This window comes from Trichoplusia ni, chromosome 11 (genome assembly GCF_003590095.1).
Source record: "Trichoplusia ni isolate ovarian cell line Hi5 chromosome 11, tn1, whole genome shotgun sequence".
NCBI lineage: Eukaryota > Metazoa > Arthropoda > Insecta > Lepidoptera > Noctuidae > Trichoplusia > Trichoplusia ni.
This window is the reverse complement of record NC_039488.1, coordinates 11,156,710-11,172,902: the sequence shown is the minus strand read 5'-3', so window position 1 is coordinate 11,172,902 and position 16,193 is coordinate 11,156,710. Positions and strand designations below refer to the sequence as shown.

The window sequence follows — 16,193 nt, the reverse complement described above, 5'->3', positions numbered from 1 at the left end:
CACTCAGTTTCCGAGCTATGATGCCATTGTCAGAAAGAAAAACAGGTCAAAATTTTAACACCCCTCTTTTTCGACTTCGTTCTTTCAAGATGTTGTCTTATAAACAACATAGGACCAAGATACTATACTACATTTGCTTCAAACTTTTAGCAAGTGTTATTGTAATATGGAATTGAACGAAAAAAAAATGCGTGTCAGTATTAGGCTAACACTACAAAAATTCCATACAAATATCTGAGAGTATAAAAGTCTTACATAGATTTCGGGACTATTGTTTTAAATGGGTACTTACGTTTAAAGTTTTGGGCCTAATTTCGCGTGTTTAGGGTTTATATTGCCTCCGTAAATGTATCGTTGTCTTTACAGTTACATAATAATGCGGTACAGGGTAGGTTTAGAGAAAATTCTTTTATTCTCCAAAAGCAGTTTATTACTCTAATAATCTATTTAAAAAATAAATTTTACATGTTTTCCTTTGAGGTAAAGCCATGTTTACGTATTCAAATTGCAGCAAGTTAATTCGCGGAATTATTTAGTTGCAATTAACATTATATTTCGATCAATAAACGATATGTTGAGACAGAAAAAAAACCGATAAACTTATTCCTAAAAAGACTAGGTACAACTGAAATTAAAACCTCATCCATTACTTGTATTTCAAACGATTTATGAAGTAATTTTTGAACAGCATACAACTCCTTTTGTATAACAAAAATGTATACATATATAACTCTTGTAAGGGGGTCGTATCTTAAAAAAATCCACGCAACTCCGGTCATTTTGCCTTATTATCTTTTCGACGACTATCACTTTCAGTCAGTATCGGGAATTACAAAACAATTAGCTGTTCGCAATGGATCGTCGTCGTTCAGAAATAGCGAGGAATCGATGGACTCATTATGGAACAATTAACTGAGTAGGGAGTATACTACCATCTCTTATTGTTACACTTTGCTGTTGTGGGAAAGAGACGTCGATACACGTCGTGTAGAGCTCTGTCTTGCTTTCTCATCTGCTACAGTCTTATTTTGAGAGCTCGTGGTACGTGGGTACTGGTATGACGTTTACTGTAATTGTTTTTTATTAATTGTTATATGGTTTAATCCATTCTAATGTTGAAAAGGTTTGCTACGAATATGAGCATAACTTTTTTTTTATTATGTTCATGCTGTACATAATCAAATCATTACAATAGGTCAAATGGAGGCATGGTGTCATTGGCTTCATCTACAAATTTTTCTAAAAAAAATTTTGTTTGCCTTCAAGTTTTTCATGGGTGTCCAGGTAGAAATTTAATAAGCAAAAATGCTCAACCATGTCTCAACACAAGAACGGATACCAAACCTCAATAAATATTAAACAACCAGCACAACATTAACAAAAAACTAAACTATTCAAACGAATTAAAAATCCTAGTGGTTTTGCAAAAAACTCTAAATATTTTAGTAATAGAGTTCCCCATGGACTGCGGAGCGATGGCGGTCTAAAACAAAAGTCAGTCGTAGAAAATTAGCTCCGAATGAAACATCCCATCTGTTGCATTCTATATCGGTATAGATTCTACTAAACACATTTAAAATGACATGCTTTTTGCATTTCACTGGCTACTAGATACTTACTGGTTTAGTTTTTGGTTTAATTAGATTATCATTTTGGCGTTCGTCATGCCTTATATGTCAATATTAAAGATATTTAAATGTTCTAGGACTAAGATTCTATACTACATTTATTTTGTTTAGGTACTTAGATAAGGTATTAGAATACATAATTTTTAAATTTGGTTTTTTTCATAAAATACTAAAGGCTGTTTTTTTTTGAGGTGAATTTAAATTTATAAACTTTGTTATGTATTTTACATTTGTTTTTTTTAGTAGCGTTTGATTTTCAAACTGAGTTCTTTTACTAAAACGTTGCATCAAGATAAACTAATGAATGGAGTATACTTGAAAACGTATAAACTAACGACCGTTAGATTTTTCTTTCTTTAGAAAAGTTAAAAATAACTGCACTTTAATTTACTAAACTAAAAAAAGTATAGGTACATACCTAACATCACTATTCCCGGAACATAAAAAAAAATCAGAAACATACGATTCACAAGCAAAATCAAAATAAATCAGAATACCGAAAATAAGTTTTACATTCGAAAGAGGCCGCGGATTCACTAAGTAGAGCTAAACGAAGCCTAAAATACAACGTCTAGCTTAGATCTATCTTGGAATAGGTCACGAAAACAATACCTGAAGGCCTATTTCTGAGAAAGAGACAGCACGACACAATGTAGAGTTGTGTCTCTTTTTCACAATTCCGTCTTAGTTAGCAAGGTGGAAGTTCGGTATGGCACAAAAATCGCGTTCCGTTCTAAAACTGAATGAAATGGGCCAATAAAAATAACCCAGTCTTAAATAAATTGGCATCGTCTGCGCAACGGATAGCTGAATTAGTTTCAATTAGGTTGTGTACGCCAACTTTGTACTGAATGCTATTGGATTAGACTTGTCTATTGTTTGTATAAGTTTTGTGGTGTTTATTAGCTTTTTAGATGATTTAGACAGGATATAAGAAGAGGTGATTTTTGGGATCGTCGTTTGAGGGTGCCTTACAAATTAATGAAGGGAAAACCGTTTTTTTACAAGATAAATACAAAATCTGAAAACTTTAACTATTTATCTATCCAATTCATGACATACTGTGGAACCTTAGTAGAGTTCAATTTTACCCTAAAAACTAGACCCAAATAGCCTTACAAAGAAAATATTTGCCGTGTAAATATTTTTTTACTCTTGGTTCATTGTGATACAAGTTTAAGGCAGAATTTTAAATGGAACAGGCATAATTAGGTGTATAAAGTTATTCCTCGTATCTTAGATGTCATGAAATTTTATACTATCTTGTAAGTTGTAAATTTTCTAGAGTTCCTTTCCGTACCAGTAAGTAATCCCCACAAGCTGCCATTTTTATCGCACTTAAATTCAATACCTTATTACTTAACATATCTTTAAATGATACGCAGTACAAATAAAATACATACGCGATATAATCTTGTCAAACTAAAAGCAGTTGAGATACTAATAGTTTTTATTGCACCAGAAACTCAATACATATCAAATATTAAACTCAATTAAAGTTAAAACAAACTAACATTATTGAGAAAATCCTATTTAAACGCTCCGTTGAACATATAATTAGATTTGTTCAAGTTAAAAATCAAATTAAACAAACCTTTTTTTGAAACGCAACCAAATTAACTCTACAATGTCGTGATAAGATCGCGGAGTGCCGGCCGCCAGCGTCGAACGTGCGCAAGGCTACTGCGAGCTAATCAACTTAGCCGGACTGTCGCCGAACGCACTCGGAACTTCGGAACAGCGGACGGACATCGGACAGTCTACTACAACTCTTTATAGTATTAGGTAAAATAACTCCTAGGACACTGTTAGACTTCCCCGAGCTAATGGATCGCCCCTCTATGCTTAGAACGTACAACTTTTATGGATAAGTAGAATCGAGTTAGGAGTTGTGTCGAAAATAGCGTTTAAGTTGCCGTTAGTTCTGCTTTTGTTGTGTTGAAATAGCGAATGAGAGTTTGTCAAAATGCTTTTGCGAGTTACAATGCTAAGTTGGCTTTATAATTTATCGTCTAAGTTAATATTAGTTAGCGTTTGTTTGTGGATATTTTTGGTTGGAAGGAATAAGTTAGAAAGGGAAAATGGGTTGACATGTCTATACCTATAAATGAGTGGGTATATTTATGCATGTAATATAAACATATTACATTTGCGTGTTAACAAGGATGTCTGCCTAAAATTCAGTGCTTAAACATCAAACAATCACTAGAAATTAATGGCTCTTTGACTTTAACTGACTGATACCTTAAACTTTCACCTATTTTTACTTACTTGGCGAATCAGCAAGCAGATCGCTGTCATCCTGCGAGGGTGACTTCACAGACCCCGGCGACATCTTGACCGGCGCGTGCGGCGACGGAATCGGTCCGGAACCGGCGCTGCCGGCGCTGCTAGCCGGGCCGGCGTTAGCGTTGTGCGACGTAGTGATCGTAATCTCCCCATTCGACGCCGTGAGCCTGCGTAACATAAGCAACCACATAATTATTTCGTAAAAGCATGTTAACAGCTTGATTGAAGTATTCGATGCTTGAAATTATCATCTTACACGGCTATAATGTATTACAAGAGTGATTATTACTTGAGTGAACAACATTGTTACTAATAACTATAATGTTTCAAAATTGCTACTGATGTAATTGAATTCTTAACATTGAAATTTTCCCACAATAATGATTTAGTCGTGATGAATATGGTATTACTATTGTTACCTTGATTTATTTGCGTTGGAACCGAATGAACGATGTGCTAAAATGGTAGTTAGACGTGTTATACAAAAGGTTGTGAGAGAAAGTTCAATTTATTGTTAGGTATAAATTATAATATTATTCATAGAGATTCATAGAGTAAAGATAAATTGAATGAAAGTGCATCTGTATGTGTCGAACACGCGGTACCGAGCGTTCGGTGTGACGGCCGTGATTTTAACATTCGGCGTAGCGAGGCCGCACCGCATCGTAAGTTATAATGTAATCTTAGACAAATGTCGGATAAAGTCAATTAGATGTTGGTATTTTTATCTTAGATACATTAAAATGTAAAAGAAATCGTGTTGTGTTCAAACTGTGGAGAGATATCTTAAGTTTCGATTGTAGAGCTACGCGTTTTAAATTTTATGTGCTGGTTGGCGTGAATGTGAAATCGTTTGGATAAGGGAGACTTATTGAAGTAAATTGTATGTTTTTTTTAGTATAGAGTGTGAGGAAGTACTAGTCATCAACTCATGATAGCACAGCCTTTTGGACTGCCAAGTCAAAATCCCAGGACTAATTCCGCTATTTACAATTGCTGATGAATTAATGATTTTTTTATTAAATTTGACACTATTCGTATTCTCTTAAGCATTTTGCCAACACAATAATTCGAAAATCAGTACGGGGCAGAACACACTCAAACACTATCATGTTTTTTTTTTCATTTACTTAGTAATTATCACTTGCTAAAAACGTTAAAGGAAAACATTGTGAGGGAAACAACACCTGAAAACTTTTCAAGGGTGTGTTTGTGAAATGAAACAGAAGGTATATAAATGGCAGGACTTGAAGGCAAACAACAGACAATCTGTGACGTCACTTGTCTTGTGAGGTAAGAACTAGTGTAAATGATTCTTTAAACGTGATGGATATTGATCTAGTTACTTCAGAGCATTGACTCCCCGAATGGATGGTTCAGATTACAACTAAGAACATTGTCCAAACCAATGTTTAATTTTGTTGGGCAGTTTTGATTGATCACAAGGGCAAACCTGAGTTTCAGGTGAAATTGGAACTTATGGCCTTGTGTTAAATCGTATTTTGCTTTGACAGACATTCGGGCTAGCGTCAACATTTTCTTTGAAAACGTACACATTTTTTTTGATAATTATATTTCAATTCTGACTAGCGTATTACTCATGGAAATTATAATATTAAGGTTTATACCTTATGTGTAAGGCGTTAATTTTTTTTTATTCAATAAACGGCATATTTTTTGTTCACAAGTAAGTATTCTAAAGCTTTATAAATATGATTTTTATTTTTTTAATAAACGACACTCTATTATAAAATTTATAAAAAGTAACCGCACTCCACAAAAAAACTGTATAAAAATGTTGCTCTACAAAATCCACAAGCTTGAAAAAAAAAAACATCTATGCGAAAGTTGCTCTACCTCGCATGAAAAAAGGGGTTACGCGTATAATTCTGTAAAACTAGTAACAATGCTGTCGCATCTCACAAACAACAAATGAGGTGCGCGCTTCATTAAGTGCGCCTGCATTAGTGGTAATTGCTGGCTAATTAGGGCCTCATCCGTTGCACCGCGCACACATGCACTTTTATTGTGTCGCGTTATAGTACGTGTGGCGATGTCATGCGGACTCGTTGTGAAGTTGTCAAAGTTGGGTTTCTGATGTTGGTTTGAATATGAGTGTGAAGTTTATTTTGTAATGACTTTTAATGAATAGACATGAAGACTAGGTTTTTTCTTAAATTTTAATTCGTTATTTTTATTAATTTCGTTGCCTCTTCTTTATATTAAGAATATAAGTGTAAATTAATTTCTTTCATTAATTTAAGACTATACTAGACTGCATTAATGTAGAAAATAAACCCAAATCACTAATATTTCGTTAATTCTACGAATCCTATCAAAAACGCACCCTTAGCCATTTAAGGTCATTAGTATATCCAGTATACGCAACTATATTGATATCTGAAAATTATTATTAATCGCACAGAAAAGAACATAATTAAAAACCAGAACATAATTACATTGACATTCATGGTGTATCTCATTAAAAGTACCGTAAGACTTTTTCTCAATCTATTTTGGATTATTTAATCATAGGTTGTAAGCGAATCCGTTAATTTATTTATCTTTTCTTAGTTATCAATTAATATGTTAATCGAACTAGCACCCTTTATGCTAAGATGCATAAATACTACACGCACGTAGCGTGAAACGAAACGGGTATGACACGCACACATTTGCAAACTTATATCATACTTGAAATTGGAACCAATGCACTCACACATACAAATTTAACTTTAATTGTTTCTTAAAATTTATCAAAGGCATTTTGACATCTACGCCTTCGAAATTTAAAAGAAACGGCCAGTTGCATATTTAATTACAATGTTTCTCTTGTAATTATGATATGTGACCTTTGTTGAGCGTGTTTAAGGGTTAGTTTTGACAAGTGTAGCAGGCTTTGAATAAGCAACCCATTAATTTATATTGATGTATGTTTGTTCTATAATGACTAATGAGTAATGACACATTGCGCGAAGATGTGCATCATTGGCCTTGAATTAAAGTTAAAGCGTTAATTAGTTACACACTTAGAAACCTCTGTTTCTACGATTTAGAATGTTCGCGATTCCAACAGACACAAGAATTAGTCACTTAAATTGTTTTTATTTTTATACGATAATTACAAGTTGATCGAATAACGATTAATGGCCATACTAAAACAAAAATTGCTACAATAATAATTAAATTATGCACCTTAAAATCAAAATAAATTAGCAGTGAAACCAACCGTTAATTATTTAAAAATGGAATTGTTTTAAAACCAATATGGCGACGCGTGGAATTGTTCAGTTTAAGGTACGATTATAAAAATACGAAATGTTTTATTAAGGTCAATAATTGCTTTTTAATACGTTTAAATCGTCTTTGGGAAAAAATATGGAACATACTTGACAGTCGGTATAGCCAGAGTTAATTATATTGCGTTGGCAAGATACAATCATGTTTATGGTGATAATTATTGTATAAATATACGTTTACTGGGAATTATGATGATGAGTGACGTCACGTTAAATCGTCGCGCATGCGTCGTTGAGACCATTTAGGGGTATGCAAATAATATTTTTGGATTTATGAAGCTATAAGAATACTAATATGGATTATTGAATTAGCTAGTTTCATCCGAATATGAAGACCAAGATTTTATTACGAGAATGATGTTTTTTAATTATTTTTTTATCATAAACTTTTTTACGTTAAATCATTGCAAGCATTTCCCTCTAACTATAGGTACTTCAAAAAGAACAATCGTAAAAAATGATAAGAATTGACGATCAACTCATAGCAGTGCGTAAAGCCATGAGTTTTGAATGACGTCACAATTTGACATTTCGTTAGTGCACGTCAAAGATTAAGAGCAAAAATGCCAAAGTTTCGAAATGATGTCAGAAAGTAACCTGTGCCTATGCCTATAGGCTAGAGTTTTAAAAAGAAAACTGACAACTGTTTTATTTTTAAATGTAGAACTTAACTGTTTATTTTAACGTTTAACTGTTTACTTTATCAATATTCCTGGAATTTCTACTTTTGGCGAAAAGTTTAGTAGTAAAATAAATAAAATATGTAGAGGAAACTAGTATAAAAACATATTTTTATGTCGGAAGTAAGCAACAAATAATAGAGATAAATTTACTTTGTTTAAATTTATCTATTGATTTCTTTTAATTAACTAAATTAAGTATAAAGCAGTGACAAAAGCTTTGCAATATATGTCATAAAGCGGAAAACTAAATTTCAGTTTTAAAAGCAATAAAAATTTCAACTGAGTTTATTAGTTCAGTCTATAAATATTTAATGCTATGAATCGGTAGTGTTAACTTAAAAAGAAAAACGCGAGCAAAAAGTTTGCATTGAGTTCTCTAAGAAGAATACTGAAATATATGGAGACGGTATAAATTTGTTACTTAATATTTTTTGTTACACAACATTAGATGCAATATTTTCTTTATATTATTTACGTAATAAATAGTATTCATGACTTACGTGTACATTTGGTATGAAAAGGCAACCTTATCATTCTAAGACTCATAAACTTATCTATTTTCATGCCTTTTTTAACTATCGTAGTTAAACACAAATCATTTAGACAATACAGAAAAAAAATAGGCAAATTTTCTCAAAACCCTTACAATGTAAAATGCCTATAAAATAAATAAAGAACGTACAAAAATATTTAGCTACAATGACAACTCCGATGCCATTTAATCTTCTACGTGAAGTAACTATATCAAGTTAAAAACAGGTTACCACTTTGTTTACTGAATGAACTAGAAACTTTTATTTTGATGTGATAATATAACATTTTATATTTTTAAATTTATGTCACAATGCACGCATAATACTAATGATTTATCAAGTAATGCGTACCTTTATAATTAAAACATCATTATCAAATGGCGAAGGAAATCATCGTAAGAAACCTTAATAGGAAATATTGAAGTCTGAAATTGTCAACCAGCAGTGGGCAACTCTGGTGATCAATGCTCAATCCTTCTCAAAATTAACTGTGCCCAACTGTGGGTTAATTTACAGACTGGTATTATATCGCACTAGCTGTTGCCCGCGACTTCGTCCCCGTGGGTAGAAGATATAAGTTATGATTTATACCTGCCCGGTTTTTTTCACATTTTCCATTGTATCTTAGCTCCTATTAGTCGGCGTGATAGTTTATAGCCTAAAGCGTTTCTCGATTAGTGATCTATTCAACACAAAAGAATTTTTCAATTTGGAAAAGTAGTTCCTGAGATTAGCGCGTTAAAACTCTCCACCACACTCCATACCATTCAAACGATTATGTCCGACTCTGTAAAAAATACCATCTTTTGCCACTCGTATACCGGCGTGAAATTGCTGACTGCCTATTTCTGTTAAAAATATTTAATAACAACATCGACAGCCCCGAGCTATTATCTAAATTTTATCTTAATGCACTAGGTAAACTACTTCGTTTCAATCCGCCCTTACGTGTAACTCATACCTATACGAATTATAGACAGAACAGTTATATTGTGCGCGTGAGTAAGCAGTTCAATATGATATGTAAGCAGCATGGTTTTGATCTTTTCTCAACGAGTGTGATATCAGCCAGAAGGTGTTTGAGCCTCAAATTTTTCGAATAATTTTCATAATTATAAATTCTTATTTTACTGTAAACAAATTTTTTTTTGGATTATCTAAATTATCCTTGTTAAAAAAAGTAGCACATTACTTACCTTTAATTTGACACGATGTATTAATGTGTGTTCAATGTAATTATATCAAAAATTTCATGGTGTGTGTTCACATAATCTTTAAGTTTTAGTCTATATCTATAAGTGAGGACTTGTAATTGGCTTTATGTTGTCTAGATATCTCAGTTTTGTCAAGTTTTTTATATAGCTGTAAGTCTTCCATAGTATAATAAATAAATAAATAAATAAAAAACAAACAACCAACTCTTCAGCTTTATATATTAGTATAGAAGTATAGATGCATACCTGAATGAGCTTGTTAAAAAGTCTGCTTTAATGGTTAATGTGTAATTGTAATTTATTAGGACAACATAAATGAGTTATTGCTGCGTTTGAGGTCACTGGTATTAGCGGATTAATGCAGTTAACTTTTAACTGTTTTTGTTATGAATGTATGACAATGTATAATATTTTCTTGCCTCGATTGTGTATATTGAAATATAGTTGCGTAAAGTAGAGGCTGAAACCAAATTGGAGAGATCGATTTTCGATTTATTTTGATACGTTGTATTTTTAATGGCATAGTTTAAGTGTAACCTTTACAGAGACGTATGTAGAGTTTTAATTATTTATTTGTTAAGCAGAGTATGCATAAGCTAGATTTATGTTTAATATCATTTATACCTACAATAAAATCTATAAATTGTTAAGAACTAACATGTATAAGTACCTACTTAATATGAATGTAAAATGTCGCAACCTTGAGAACTAGATACATTATAAAACTCCATAGAAACGTGTATCTATACAATGATTTACAATTTTAATGTAACTTTAATAGACGTCAAACGACAGACAATATTTATCTAGATTGTAGGCCAACAGAAATGAGGTATTAAACTTAATTATGGATGCGAGAATTAATGCTCCCAACCAGTAATTATGAGGTGGCATTAACTTAATGTCTTTGACTACACAGACGCGCATACACACACAGACACAGAGACACACAGACGCACAACCGAAGTAGATACGACACGATAATTATTATTATTGTTGCGCTGTCGAATTGTTGGCATTTTACGGGTTAATTATTATGCGACATACTAAAATGGTACTTTTATGAACGATGTTATTACAATAGTAAGTAGTAAAGTGTGTATGTTTGTTAATATTAATACGAACTGCAATGAACGGGTTTAATTTTATTTCAAAACTTAATGATCTTATTACGTTAGTTTTTATTGTATATTAGCTTTGTATGACCGGTTAAGTCGAAGTGTATTTTTATTGTGTAGGCTTAGAATGTGAAGATTGTCATAATCATTTTGCGACCGCATATTCCAGTATTTTATATAGTTAATTTCGATATTTTTATCAATATAAATACCTTTATTAAAACATCATCGTATTATTCTGAAGCATTCAAGCACAGAATTACTTAACTACTTTATATTTAAAAAAGGAAAAATGCTTTAATTTAAACCTTATGAGAACCACAAGCTTTTTTTAAAACAGAACGATTAATAAATAACTAAATACCTTATAAAAAATAAGAAAAAATCTCAACAAAGGAGGTTACGAATATCACGAAGAAACTAAACGCAACACAAAACTCCTTACAACATTACGAAGGCAACAACTAAACGCTAATATATTCAGCGCGATATCCCGTATAGGATCTATTTATCACCATTACTTGCCGGATTAGTCACGTGACAGGCGCTTCTGTAATTATAGGAGGAATACTTAATGCCAGCTAATTATATAGCGCATTAGAATGTCTCTGGTCCTTTTGAAATGGTTCGCTGATTTTTGTATTCAGATCTACCGGTAGTCGATGCTAATGTGTAAGTATTTGAATGCTTTGATAACTTTTTTTTAAGGGATCAGATTTGATGTTTAAAAAGAGTATTTTTTCGGCTAAGAACCTTGGATTGGATGAATCGTTTTTTTTTATTAAACGTGAATAGCTGTCATTTCGTCCCATAAAAATGTCATTAAGTTTGTCTCAGTAGCGTTTCGTCTAGAACAACTATTAAAAAAAAACTAAATTAATTCAAACTATTTACGTAACAAACAAACGAATTGTAACTAGAATAACTTTAACACAACATCGAAAGCGCCGCAAGAAAATCTAACATTTACCGGCAAATACCCAAAGCGGTTGTTCCGCGCGTCGCAATGCAAAAGTAATTATACATTAACAGGTGTCTGTGTGTCTGTGTGTTTGTCTGTGTGAGTGACCGGCCCAGACAACCGCTCTACTTGTTTTTAATCAAAACATTCATTAACTGTTGATTTTCCCGTTTCTTTTGTAATAAATCTAATCGAATTATGCGACATGTCACGATTTAAGGACCGTTCTTGTTTTTAATTGGCCAGTGTTCGGTTAATTATTTCGAATGTTGTATTAATGTCGTTGATGAATAAAGTTTTTTTAAAGTTAAGTAATAGAAATAAGACATAATGAGTTAAAGTAAGATGGCAGATTATTTTTATCTTTAAATTGTATGTTTTCTTTAAACGGTGTGTTTTTGTATGAAGTTAGTATTTAGTTATTGGAATAAGAATTAAACAAAGAATTTAACAAAGAAGAACTAAACTGTTTTGGAACATCATAAAGCTAAGATTTTATTTAAAAAAAAAGTTTTTTTTTAGAAATCTACGAAGTTCTCGTTCGAATGTAAACAATCGTTGTATGAAGGTAAAATTCATGTTAATGAATTCTTCATCAAACCGTTTCAGAAGCAATGTATCCACATAAAATATAACCCAACGAAACTAATTTACTCTCGCACCAACAAACGTTCCACAACTTACACGTACAACTAATTTACAATTAAATCTAAGCAAAACCGGTGCAATGTCTTTACGGGGACATTTTTTTTATTTTTCCGCACTGCCAACACCAGAAAATTGTTTATAAAGTGCGTGAACACGGCATTATTTCATGTAATTACATGAGTAACGAGTAACATTACATCCTGTATATAATTAACATTAAATACATCATTAAAATAGATAATAGTCTTATGGGTACAAGAGTTTTCCTTATTACGCCTTTGTGTACTTATCAAGTTAATGACAGGAGTGTTTGAAGCGTTTTGGTCTACTTATTTTAATATCGGAACTATAGAAACGTTAGTTCTATTTGGATTGTGTATTTAGTTTTAATTGGTAGTTGTTGTTATCACGCCGGTTTCAAAAACATCAGTTTCTTTGCCTAATACATTTAATTTCTACTAATATAGGTATTTGTGAACATATTAATTGTTCTTCTTTTAATCTGTATTATATTTCTGTTTTTGATTTATCAGAAACGTAACTCATCCTTAAATATATCAAAGGACATACTCCACCTCTGATTGCATTCAGACATTAATTTAACAACAATAATTCGTATTTTTAAAACTGACATTAAACTTAAACGTTAGAATTCATAATTTGAATTCAAAAGCCATGTCCAGCCATAGAGCAAGTTATAAAACAAAAGATATCTACACGAACGGCCATGTTGGATAATTTACAACTGATAAAAAAACCGCAATAAAATTTTCTTGGTACCATTCAATAAACTTTTAATTCACTATTGTTTATTATCAAAAGTATTTCCCCAAGCATATCATCACTTGTGCACTTGCTGCATAATTACGTGTAATAAAGGACATTACCCGGTTTCGATAGCATCTGTTTTTACAGCTTTTTGTGTTAAAAACGATAATATTCGCGTGATGGGCTCACGTGGGCATTAGTCATCAAATTAATTAACATACGTAGTTACTTATTAAATACGAATTGCGTTTAAGCGACAGTGGAATTAAAATAATAAGCTTCCAAGAAAATTGTTATAATTCCCTTTTGTTTGTTTAGTTTACCTTCACACTAAGTAGTTGTTTAATTCAGTTTAAATTTGCATACTTATGATTGGGTCTCTTTGTCTGTACCTATATCTTCGATGAAACTATTTTTTTTAGTTCTTCGTCTTTTTAAAGGGATATCAAAATTGAAATATCAACTTAATTGCTCTGTCAAAAAGTAAAGGAAAAAGAATTTTCAAATAATCCATGACATGTATATGATTAATTCTAACATAATTTTCCTGCAATAATTTAACCACTTAAAGCGCTATTAATAAATGAATTTCTGTAAAAATTAGTTGCAACAGAGCTTCATGCTATAAATTGCATCAAGTTTCCGTATTCTGCAAAACATTTCGGAGAATTCATCTAGGAACAGTTAATTAATAACCTACTTGTTTATAATTAGTATTTCAATTCTTATTATAGTTTTATTTCATGTTAATTGGTCATACTGTGACGTAATTTTTAAGGAAACTCTGTTATTGGGTGCGGGGAATACCTTTAAGGAAAAAATAACTACCCTTTAAGCATAATATGAGAATCTAAGATAACGATTTAAAAAGGTAATACAACTTTGATGATGGATATCATTGTTAAAACTGAAGAATCAAACGATGAGTACTCATTGTTACGGGTAGTTTCGTTACAAAACACCCTTTAATAATGAACATTCATTGATCAAAGACGAAAAATTTCCCGAGCAAGCCAAACAAAACGTTGATTAGTAATTCACTGGCACGCACAAGATCCGCGCACTGGCGTCACACTGTAATTACATTCATTGTCACATAATTACTGCTAACACTTGTCAGTGCACCCACGCTAAAACACATTATCTGCACTCCATATCAACTTAATTCCCTACGTCATAGGGGTGGGTTTACAACGACATAAATGATCCTCTATGTTTGTGGACCAGATCAAACGCTATTAGACTTAGACAATTATGATGTAATTGATTTAAAAAACAATTGTTGTGGGGGATAATTATCGATATGTCGCTTTATTGTCGCGCAGATCTTAGATCACATGGTTTAGGTCTGCTTTGTGATAACAATGGAAAGATTAACAGTTCATGATTAACATTCCAACTGTATGAAGTAATACGAAGGCATGAAATAGAAAGGCCCTAATTAAAATCAGGCTATTGGGACTTACAAATTATATGAACCCTAAAAAAATCTAATTGTGTTTAAATCTCGACTTACCTGTTGATGCTGTTCATGGCTGCAGACCCTGGGTTCTCCCGTTCGTTCCTTTCTCTAGAGCCGCCCCCGAAGCGATCAGCAAAGTTTTCTCTCTCCTTATAATGTCTCTCAGGACGTGGCGACGAGGATCGTCTCCCCTGCATCTGCTGCGGCATGCTGTTCTGCTGAACTGTTTGCAGCAAGTTATGGTTCCCTTGAGGCTGTTGCTGCAACGCTTGAAGCAGCTCTTGGGCGTTGGCCGCACCGTTGGACAAAAAGTTTGGCAAACCCGGGTTTAGGAGGGCATTCGATAGCGTCGGGTTTAGCATGTTGGGCCGAATGTTGGTCGATTGTTGGGGGTTGGAGTTGAGTAGCTGGTGCGGTTGGGCCATGGCTTGGAGGTTAGCGAGAGACGTGGACACAACTTGGCCGTTGTTTAGAGCTAGGTTCACCATCTGGTCGTTGGAGTTCACGTGATTAACTGGTATTGTGAGGATCGTCTGTGTTGCTATTCCTGTGGGGAAAGAAACATAATTTACTGTTAATTTATTAAAAAAATGTCTTGTGTTGATTTTTTTTTCTGCATCACGTAAAAAGGAGTTCTATAAAAAGTGTGTGTAAAGATTCCTTTTAATGTATGACATGATAGTGTTACCTTGTGAGGTCGGTATGAGCAGTTGAGCGCCCTGGATGCCCTGCACCAGCTGACCGGAGGCGAGGATGAGCTGCGGCATGGGGGACGGCACCGCGGGAGGCAGCATGTTGTTGTTAGCCACGGGATTCGGAGATCCCATACCTTCAGGAAAAGAGCAACATTTTAGAATAGCCTTTATTCTCTATTAGCTAGAAAAGTTTTGGGTTTCACTAAAGGCGTGTTGAACGTTGGCGAGTTCAAAATAGAGGAGGTTCTCAATTGGTCGGTTATTTTTATGAATGAAGCGATTTTGTTGAATCTTTTTCATTTTCATTTTCATGTAACGAGAAACAGCTTACATTTGGTCTCTTTAAAATTTTAATGTTGAAATGGTTTATATGTTATTGTTGTTAAAAAATATTACATAAGTACTTATTTTGTTTAAGTTTTAATTTAGATTTGATTCTGAAAATTTCATTCAATCGGTACGCATTAAAAAACCTTTCACACAAAAACATAACAACGGATACCCTTATTTCGCAAAATATTGCATTCTAAAGTATTCGATGTATTACACAATGTTCATTTATTATAATTGGAAGCATTAGTCACGTATTATAATATTTATAATCGTGAAATATTAATATTAATGCATATTTTTACTATATAATTCTAGTAAAAAGAGCGGGTTAAAATACGCGTTTATAATTTGACATGCACTTTTTTATTAGTATACCAAATATGAATGCTTAATCATATCAAATCGATAAACATGTAAACGTCATAAAATATGTTGTTTTCAACAAAATTATAATATTCCAATTAGATTTGGTTAAGAGTTATTATCGATGACCAAATCGCTCTTATAATAACAGCTTTGTTATGGTGTCAGAGTCGTTAAATAACCGTGCAATTGCAGTTCA

The 16,193-nt window shown here is 32.7% G+C and overlaps 1 protein-coding gene across 6 annotated transcripts in view; it reads right to left on the bottom strand.

Moving 5' to 3' along the window:
• Window positions 1–16,193, bottom strand: part of LOC113498529 (POU domain, class 6, transcription factor 1) — a 105,732-nt gene that overhangs the window by 16,688 nt on the left and 72,851 nt on the right. For all 6 annotated transcript variants that reach the window (XM_026878554.1, XM_026878556.1, XM_026878555.1 and 3 more), the window contains 3 exons: window positions 15,292–15,432; window positions 14,658–15,150; window positions 3,900–4,084 (listed from right to left, as the gene is read on the bottom strand). In XM_026878554.1, coding sequence (XP_026734355.1) covers window positions 3,900–4,084; window positions 14,658–15,150; window positions 15,292–15,432 — 819 coding nt within the window. The remainder of the gene's footprint in view (window positions 1–3,899; window positions 4,085–14,657; window positions 15,151–15,291; window positions 15,433–16,193) is intronic.